General features: G+C 34.9%; 1 protein-coding gene across 2 annotated transcripts in view; it reads right to left on the bottom strand.

The window, feature by feature from the left end:
* Window positions 1-1,457: 1,457 nt before the first annotated feature.
* Window positions 1,458-10,333, bottom strand: part of PDGFC (platelet derived growth factor C) — a 187,545-nt gene continuing 178,669 nt past the window's right edge. For both annotated transcript variants that reach the window (XM_080673231.1, XM_080673232.1), the window contains exons 5-6: window positions 8,108-8,325; window positions 1,458-3,103 (exon numbers count right to left, since the gene is read on the bottom strand). In XM_080673231.1, coding sequence (XP_080529357.1) covers window positions 2,987-3,103; window positions 8,108-8,325 — 335 coding nt within the window. In that variant the 3' untranslated portion in view covers window positions 1,458-2,986. The remainder of the gene's footprint in view (window positions 3,104-8,107; window positions 8,326-10,333) is intronic.

Genomic DNA, 10,333 nt, shown 5'->3' with positions numbered 1-10,333 from the left:
CAAGCGATCGGGACCGGCGCTGGGCGCTGGCAGCAGGTGTGAGCATGGGCAGGACCACAGCATGTGGGAGCAAAGAATTTTCAGTAACCACCAGAGGCTCCCCCCATGACAGCGACCAGCTCCTGCCTTGGTCTGGTGCCCCACTCACCTGCTCCACCATCACCTCACCTGCTCCACCATCCTGCCGCGACCAACGCTCACCATGTTACACGCTCTGCTGCCTGCTGCTGATGCCCACTACAAGTATGCTCCACGTGCACCCCCTGGTGGTCAGCACACGTCATAGTGACTGGTTGTTCTGTTGTTCCACCATTCGGTCTATTTGCATATTAGCCTTTTATTAAATAGGATAAAATAAACATTAAAAAAAAAAAAAGGGAAAGATGTTCCATTCAAAGGTTGGAATGCTGGTTTAAACCATGAGTCATTTATTGTAAGATTTAAAGGAGTTTTTACTACTTCAATGAGTTATGATTGCCAAGAGAGAGATACAGGGCATTGTATTTTCAGTGGAGCACAGTTAAGCTTTATCTAGTAAGCTTCATAAGACGGGGGAAAACTGTGAGAAGGTGAAGCAATAAGACAAACATGAATGTTCACTTTATCCATTTATTTTTCATGTGTTTGTGTGCAGGGTAGGATTACCAGACGGAAAAGTACCCAAAAAAGAGTACTACTTAGAAGTGTCTGAAGTCAGCATGGCCCTGGGTCCTCCTGTCTCAGGCAAGTTGAAAAGCAGAGATAAGACATCAGCTCAAATAGAAATTTACAATTGAAATTGAGGATTCACACCTTGAAGTGTCTTATGTAAAATACATCAATCCGTTTGCCAAATGAATTCAGGCTTACCACAGTTAGGATTTGCCATTGAAAATTAAAAACATGAGTGGAAAGTTATAGGATTGTTGTTTTTTTCTCCTGCTTTATATTACTATATAATCTATCATTAAGCATTTCACAAGTCACATAACAACTTTCAAGTCATTTGCAATTTAATTGACCAGAAATAAGTATCCAGACCAGTGAGAAAAAGAAAACTACTGCTGAAAAGCATTGGAGACCTAGCCAGAGTGGCTCAGTCAATTGAGTGTTAACCTGTGAACTAGGAGGTCACAATTCCATTCTGGTGGGGCCATATGCCCAGGTTGCGGGCTCCATCCCCAGTGTGGGGCATGCAAGAGGCAGCCAATCAATGATTCTTTCTCATCATTAATGTTTCTCTCTCTCTCTCTCCCTCTCCCTTCCTCTCTGAAATCAATAAAAATATACTATTTTTTAAAAAACCATTGGAGACAAGAGACATAGAAGCCTCAATAGAAATATCCACTTCATTACTTGTCTTTTAAACTGACATCCACTTTTGCATAATGAAAATTTATGGTAACAAGAAATTTTATCACTTTTCACTTTCTGAGAGTTTCAGAGACAAATCTTACACACACACACACACACACATACACACACACACACACACACTCACACATACTCGAGTTTCTCCCCAAAATAGCCACATTCTTTTATTTGGTGATTCAATACATTTTTTTAATTCAAATAGCCACCACATAACCTAGGCACAATATTAAGCATTTACAAACCAAGTATTTTACTGATTTCCTTTTCAATCGCCAAAGAGTACAATATGTGAATTGGTTAAAGGATATACTTCTGTACATTAAAATATCCATGTATTTATACAAGTGTGTGGAACAGAGTTTCAAGAGAATAAAACCAGAACATCGCAATAAATAGGATGTGTTCCTACAGGACAGCAGAGCACGTTTTCAGGAAGCCATTGAGTCTCTTTTTTCAAGGTGCTTGGTGTTCTTCTGAGCTAGGCTGCATTTCTCACAATAAGGGTTAGGGGTTAGTAATGATGGATCCGGATGTCTATTTCCCTATGTCCCCATGTCACTTTTTATTTGCATCTCCAATAACAGGAGCGGAGGATATGATAACTTACTTATTTTCAAAAGTGTTCACAGTGTACCAAATTCTATTTATTTCCCATTTCAATATTTTTTAAAATGCAAATAATCTAAGCTCTAGCACCGTATAAGAGTGAAATACATGTATTTTTGTCAGAGCAACAATATTTCATATCATCTTTGTTCCTCTGGCTATAACAATTCTGTTTAGAAAAATTTACCAAGCTAAAAATAGTTGATCTAGGTTGTCATAAAAAAAAAGGAATATTAAATACCTTTGGTAAAAATAGATATATTTAACAAGATTAGAAAAGCAAACCGTTATAATGTCAAAAGGAGAATATAAAAAATGTACACAATAAAACAAGTAAACCAACTTATAGATAAAGTGAAGGTAAGGCCACTCTTCTTTTCAGGTTTGTCTCTTCCAAACCATGAAATGTAGTTCGTGTCTTCTAAACGATAGAAATATTTTATAAGAAATATGGAAAATCCAGTCTTTCTTATCAACAGGACATAAGTTTGATTTATAGCAACATAGTTCTTTTCTTTTTTTTTCAAAACCAAGTTTGTAGGCCATAGAACACTCTGGTTTATGCATGTGACTATAAGGGGAAAATTCCAGATTTCTGTGATTTTTAGGCCCAGAATATGGAGCTTGAGAGTTAGTAAGCAAGGCCATAGAATCAGGTGCCCATCTGCACTCATTTCCTTCCTGTACTGACATTAACTAAGTCATATCAAGACAACTGACATATAGAACACAGCCAGCTCAGTAAGTGCATGGTAACTCTGTAACTAGCTAGTGATCTACAACATTTAATATTTTTTCCACACCCAGAGGCCTTTTCCCTGTCATTGGGGCCTCCTCTCAAGAGAGCTGTTGCACAACTCCTAATTCCGGTTGGTGTCTCCTCTTTCAGAACACACTGTAAATCCTGAAGGATGAAAGGTCCCTGAAGCAAACAACTGAGATTATGGATGGCGGTAAACGCATCAGTTCTATAACAGAGCCAGCCGCTGCACTGCACTGCCGGGCGAAGGCAGCATGTGGCGATGCGTTATCCTCCGGTGTTCCCCCTGCACACACAGTCACACTCCTCATGGTGCTCCAGGGCCACGTCAGTGAGAGATTTATGCAATCCCCTGACACCAATCTTTGGTCTCAACTGGAGGACCTGAAGGAAACAATGTAAACCACCGTTAAAATCAATCAATGTCTATCATGTATGGCTTCACAGACAAGTAAAATTCCAGAAAAAAAAATCTGGGGCCCAACAAAGATCTATAGATTTTGTGTTTTTTTCCTAGCAAAGGCAGTACGAATATAACCCCCACCCCTCAAAAAAAAAATCACACATGACCAATTTTTCATGAAAGCAAGGATATTTCAATACCCACAATTTGGAAGGATGCTGTTTCAGAATGAAGAACAGTCCTTAAATTGAAAGAGTCACTGTGCACTCTTTATTTTACTCATTTAACAATACGGAGAAATTTCACCTTGGTGAAGTATTTTGGAACCACTACGGAACAATTAGTTTTTCTGTTTGTTAGTTTCTTTCAGTCATTCATTTGTTCACACATTTAACAAATATTTATGCTCGAAGCAATACACGCAAGTACTGCGATACTGTGAAAAGAAACATGATCACTCTGCAGCTGAGTTAGCTCAATTATGCCACTCATTAATTTTCTTGGCTATACCTCAAGTCCTCTATAAACTTGATGAGCTGGATTAGATGTACTTCATAGACATCAGCCTTTGTCACAGCTAACTTTCTGCAGCTGGGTCCTACTGTGCAGCATACGGAGATTTGGCAATGACAATAATGGCTCTATTTAATGCAGTTACTTGCAGTTTGGGTTGCTGGGATTTTTAATAAAATATATAGCAAAATAGACAATGATGCTAAATATAATTCCTTTCAACATAACAAAAGGACATAGCTATCTATAATAATAAAAGCGTAATATGCTAATTAGACCAGATGTCCTTCCGGACAACCTTCCAGACTAAGCTGTGGCTGCGAGGGCCAAGCCCCTTGCATGAATTTCGTGCATCAGGCCTCTAATGTACTCTATAAAAAACTACCTGATGTACTTGAAAAGAATAACCTATTTAATGTGCATTACATTTTATTTCTTATAATAGAAAATACACATTTTTAGAATTTATGTTTGGATTATAAACAAACCATAGAGAACATAATAACACGAAGTTGTCTAGTTTCTCTGCTCTCTGGGTATGACACAGATAACTTCATAGAGCAACTTCTAAAAGTTCCTGGACATTTTCATTAATCCAAAAAGGCACAAGTCAAGTCTTATGACTGTTCTTCTTGAAGATTAAAATAAGAAAAAAAAAGAATGTATAACTCATTTGGAGAATGTGGTCATACCGAAGGTTAATTAGCTAACATTTTTTGAATGCTTATGAGTGCTAGCCACTATAATAAGGATTTTACAGATTTAACTCACAAGAATTCTATGAAGTAATTTATCACTATTCCCCCTATTTTACACATGAGTGAACAGAAGCTTAGAGAGAATAAGTGGCATAGCCAGTATTTGTACTTCGGCCAAATATGAATTATTAGAGCAATAGATAATAATTTTATGAAGACTCAGAATATACCTAGTCATGCATGCTATTTATTTAGTAACTTTCTTTGCAGAAAGATAAACTGCAAGTCTTATAATAACTATGGGAAATAGTCAACTTCTAAATTAGATTTTTATTACATTTCATAATGCTAGAATAAAAATGACTAAAAATGTACTATTTTAATGTGGTTAGGAAGACAGATAAATTGCGATATTGGCAATTCTTTACTTCCTATCTTCACCTGTATACATTTTTGCAGTTGGCAGGGGAAAAATTACTATGACAGGGAAAGGTAAGGTAGGCTTACCATATGCCATCCTAACAGGCAGTGATGCTAAGCTTCAACCCTACAACCCTTCCACCCTCTAGCAATGCTTATGTCAAGATGCATTCACCCAACAAAAGCCCCTTCTCACACACACACACCCAGTCTTCATCCACGGATGTTTGTGGAGATCAGATAGAAGAATAATCTCTTTATGTCCTAGTGATGTTGAAGTCTTGGATAAGAAATTCTAACACAAGGTGGTGGGACCATACTTATGGTTTTCTTTCTCAGTTCTGTTTGAAAGTTCTAACTTGAGAAGAGAAAGTTAGATGTGAAACATGAGCAGCAGGTCCCAGATAATTTGAAAGATGATCGTTGGATTTTCAGGACACAGTTTAGGACACCAGAAAAACAAAACAAAAAAATAACAGGCAGAAGAATATCTCACAAAATTTTGAGGGCGCAGTTCAAACTCTAAATACAAACACATGAAAAAAATAATCCAGAGAAAAGCTAAAACCAGTGGAAAGGAATCAATTATGTACAGAAGGTACCATTAAGGAATAGAGGCACAGGTACCATTGCCCAAAGTATGCAAAGTACCCTTAAATTTTGGGGTGTCAAAGAACCGTGGAGGATGGGACTCATTGCTAGAATAAGTCAATTGAATGGTATATTTTCCTCTCAAATAAATAGATCTATGCATAGAAAAGAATATACTTTAAATTATGAAAAGTGAAATTAAATATATGAAGATATAAACAAGGTAAACAAGATAATAATGGAATAGTAGAGATGGTATAGAGATGGTAAAGCTGGTATAGTAGAGATGAAAGAAAGAAAACTTAGAACTTTTAAGCTCTGTCTTTGCTTCTGCCTTCTCCATGAGGTGGAAAAATCTTCAAAGTGTAAATGAGAACAATGCTCATCAAAGAGAATAAAAGCCCAAGTAATATAAAATATTAATAATATTTTAAGTTATATTTAAAAAATAATTTCATTTATTCAGGGGTAGTATTAGACTAAGAACTTATTTCCAAAATATAAAACTAAGAAAATTTTATGGCTCAGGAACGATGAATTACATCAAATTAAACCTCCCCCTTTTTTTCATAGAGTAATTTGATGCTTTACCAAAAAAATTATCACAGAAAAATGATTGATAAAAAATTAACACAAGGTTATTACTGGAGCTATTTATGAGAAATTTGAAGCAGGTAACTAGGCAATGATATTTCTATACATACACCCTTTAGGGATGTGCGAAATTTACACTTGATGGTCATGTAATTACACACATAAAGGTATATATGTGTGCATATATATAATGCATAAGTAAACAACCCCACCCAAAGACTAGTGCATAATGGATCAATGTCATTCTGGAAGAAGGCCAGTGATGCTATACGCAGTGTCCGCAGCCTTTCCCCACACAAGTTTTACCTGAGACTTTGAAACAGTATTACAAATTCTTGGGCAACTTCCTGCATAACCCTACAACTAATGTTATTTGAAAATTAATTTAAAAGTATAACATGGAAGAGGATATGCTTCACCTGAGAACTAATTTATCTGACCAAAAGCATTGCATGGAATCAGCTTCTGAGAGGCTGGTTTAAGAAGGCTGATATAGCTGGTCTGGATTTTATAGCTCTTAGAATGGTGTCATATACCCAAGATTTGTTGGCTAAATCAGGTCCCCAAATGCACTTTGTTTAGTAAAAACTTGCTTTAGATAGTTCAAAATTGAATGACTTTAGGTAGGAAAAGATCACTCAAATTTAATTCCTATTCTCATTACATCATTTTTTGTTAGGCAATTCAACTCTAATATCAGCCTGGCCTATAAGGTATTTTAAGTTTAATCTGTTTAAACTTAAAACAGATTGAGGGTTTCTTCTTGACTAGATACCCCAGTTCATGGAGGAGCAATGAGGCTGGCCTCTGGGCATAGCCTGGCTGGAGCTTCTTGAGCCACCATGTTCGTAACTGTCTGCTTCCTGTAACTGGAGTGGAGACTGTTCCCAGCACAAGGCTCATTAGAAGAATGTAGTGTAGAAATGGAAGTAGGATATGAGTAATGGCAGTAAATTGTCCTATTTTTAATCACAGGCTTCTAGTTTGGGATGTTACCTTTTAAAAATTGCAATCTACCGGTAGTTGTTGCCTTGCAATAACATAGCTAGGACAAAACAAATAATTCTCATATCTTACACTATTTTATTGAGGCTCAGTACCCTGCTGATGGCTACAACTTAAAGATAAACCTAGGTTGGAAAAAGGGTCCATTTTCTTCTGGAATCCAGTGCTTCCTCCACCCTCACTTTACCAGCTGCCCACACAATGTTGTTGAAGGGTAAGACAAACATGTCATATGCAGTATAGCTTATGACACTGTCCATGTTTACCTAACTGATAAGGGTTTCATTGATATCTTTATGCAAGTCAAAAAAGTCATTTTACTTATGAAGCAGATATTTATTTTTTAAGATTCTTTTATTTAGTAGGAAAAATAAAAACTACTGAAATGAAGCTATATTGAAATTAAGTCAAAAAGGCCGATTTTGGCTTGGTATAATGTAAAGGTTTTGTAAAAATCAAAGTTGACTCATCAAGAAGGAATTGCTTCCTAATGTATGAATGCTACACAATGCTCTTGGAGAGAGAGTGGGATAGAATTTGGGATATTCTAGCATCGTGGAAAATTTGGAGTGTATCAGTTCTAAGGTTCCCAAGGCTCTGAAAAACAACAATTGCTACGTTTTAATATTGGAGTTTTCTTGATTCTGTAAAAAGATAAAAGGATGAAGCATCCATAACATGCTATTTGGGGCAATATGAATAATAGGAAGATGGGTATAATTATGAATATGTCTTTTTGGGATATAGGTGCCTACACTGCCTCAAATGGAAAAATAAATATCAAAGCTCTTCTTTCTCCAAATTAGACAACGATTCATCTCCAAGTTTCTCTTTAAAATATTTCCCTTCAGATTTTGAAAAGTTGCAAAGTTTCACCCATATTTTACCACATAAAAGAACACATTTTGGCTTTTGTATGAGAGAAAAAAACTTTACTGACCACCCATGGTATACTATCAGAAGATAAGCTTTCAAAATATTTAATGTCTGGTTTTTTGAGTTAAAAGTCCTAATTTTAAAAATGAGAACATAAAGTGTATTTGTGAGTTTTTTTAAATGAATGCTACGGCCTTCCAAACAAAAATTCATTTCAGATACACTGTTTTGTTATTTTTAAAGCAACAAAATACCCAAAGGAACCCGAAAATAAAATGATATACCTACCTCATGGTATTTTTTAGTAACTTTGCTTGGGACACATTGACATTCATTGCAACTGTGGACACAACAGGCACAGTTTCCACCACAGCGCTTAACCAGGAGACAACCTGGCCAGAAAATAGTATCGGTTCTCTTTAGTTCTTCCCTTATGGACACTGAGAAGTTACGAGGTGTGCAGCTGTACAACCTTACCTCCTCTTTTAGAAGGTTCAGATCCACCACTGCATGGCATAAAAGAAAGAAAAAATAGATGTTCATGCTCTGGGCTTGAATATATTCCATTAAACTCTTTTCATAAAGAAATCAAACTATGTCATGAACAATAATCCTGGCAATATCCCTCCTTATTGTAGCTAGGTTTGGGAGCTATGCAGCTTGCAAGTTGGACTTTCTATTTTATAGTACACAAAGCTTCATTATGATTTAGTGACCAATAAAGAGATGCCATTGTGCAATGTTAAGAACAGAGCCAACAAAACAGTTGAGAGCTATAAATAGGAAACTACAGAGGAAAAAGAGGGCTACACCTTTTAACCTTAGTAAAAAAGTAAACAAGGAGACTATTGGAAGGAAGAATAGACTGTCAAATAATGAATACTTGGATTAAAAAATAAATGCAAGTTTTAAAAAGATTATAAGCTCATGCCATTAATGAAGAACAACATACATAAACTTGTCAACAAAACTTCCTATAATCTATCTGGCAATAAGAATAAAAAAATGTAAAAAGGAAATGAAGAAAATGAAATTTTGAAGACAGCTGAGTGGAGCGTGAAGTGGAAAAAAGAAAGATACATTTTAAAAGAGCAGAGGTTGTTGGAAAGCACTACTTCTGGTACATTGAGAATTTCTGGCCTTTGAAATTTAATTTAACTCAGATTTCTATTCTTTTCAAGGATGGAAGAAATGTCTAATGTATAACCATTGTCTCTATTCTTTTAACAAGTTGGTTAGCTATGCTGTGCTTTATTCTTTAAAACAGTATCTATTTGTCAAGACCAAACAAAATATCCTTTGATCAATAGTAAATTCTCAAAGAACCATTGTTTTTAACCACAAAATTATACTGCCTTAGTGAAATTATATCAAAATAAGATGTAATGTTTAATATGAATTTATATCTAAGATATAAATAATAGTCAATTATGATAAGCATCTGGAATATAATTTTAATTTCTGCTTTATAGCTTTGCCTTTTTTCCCTTTAGAGATATGCAAATAAAAAAATTCCAATAAAATTGAAGAGTTTTGGATAACATATAATTGATCAGAACTTTTTTCCACCAATAAAATTAATGGTTTATTAAACTTTAGGAAAATTATCTAAAATATAATAAATCTAGTTAAATACCTTTTGCCAATATTGGAAACATTGTAAATAAGAATCGAGGAAAAAGAAAAAAATATTCTCTGGTTACAGATTGCTTCAAATAATAATCAAGACTATGTAATCCCATTTTAAAAATTAAGTCCAATATTTTAAAATAATTTTAAAATCACAAGGTAACCATGAATCAAATGCTTATTTTCTTGGCTATGTTATATTGTATATGTGATCACATTTTTCTAAAATGTCAAGGGAGTTCATGTATTTTCCAGAAATGTTTTATAAATTATGCATATGCAATCATAAATGTAAACATATATAAACTATTTGGTTGACTATAAACTTAGTCACGGTTAGAACACTGAGAAATGCTAAGTCAATAGGTTACTTTCAACATCTTATTTAATTAAAAATTATCTTTTCCATTTCAATAGAAAAATCACTGTTTTATTTGAGCATTTATAGATTTCCTTTTCATCTTAAAAATGATCCTGTGAAAATAAAGCTTTTGAATATTTAAGGGGAAATGAGTTCATTCATTTGAGTGCTATAAAAGACCAATTTATCTCTAATAAAATTAATGAGATAACCAGGTTAAGTGATGTCACCTGATTTTACCTGATTTCATTTTGATGCAATAATAGCACAGGCACATACGGCTCTTTATGGTTAAAGCTACATATGAGCTTATTTGAATATTTCCTCTAGACTTTACCAACAGATTAAGAAAGGGAGAAAACCTAAAACATGCATGCACATACAGAAGCCAGTTGCCAAATTTTGTGACGCTTATTTAAGATTTATGCGTCTTTAGAATGTGAATGAAGCTCTTAGCTTTGAAAGGATATTCATCTACCTCAGATACTTTTAAACACACTATTTCATGAAACTAGAAAATGAGA

This window comes from Plecotus auritus (assembly GCF_963455305.1).
Source record: "Plecotus auritus genome assembly, chromosome: 6".
NCBI lineage: Eukaryota > Metazoa > Chordata > Mammalia > Chiroptera > Vespertilionidae > Plecotus > Plecotus auritus.
This window is presented reverse-complemented; position numbering and strand designations above follow the sequence as displayed.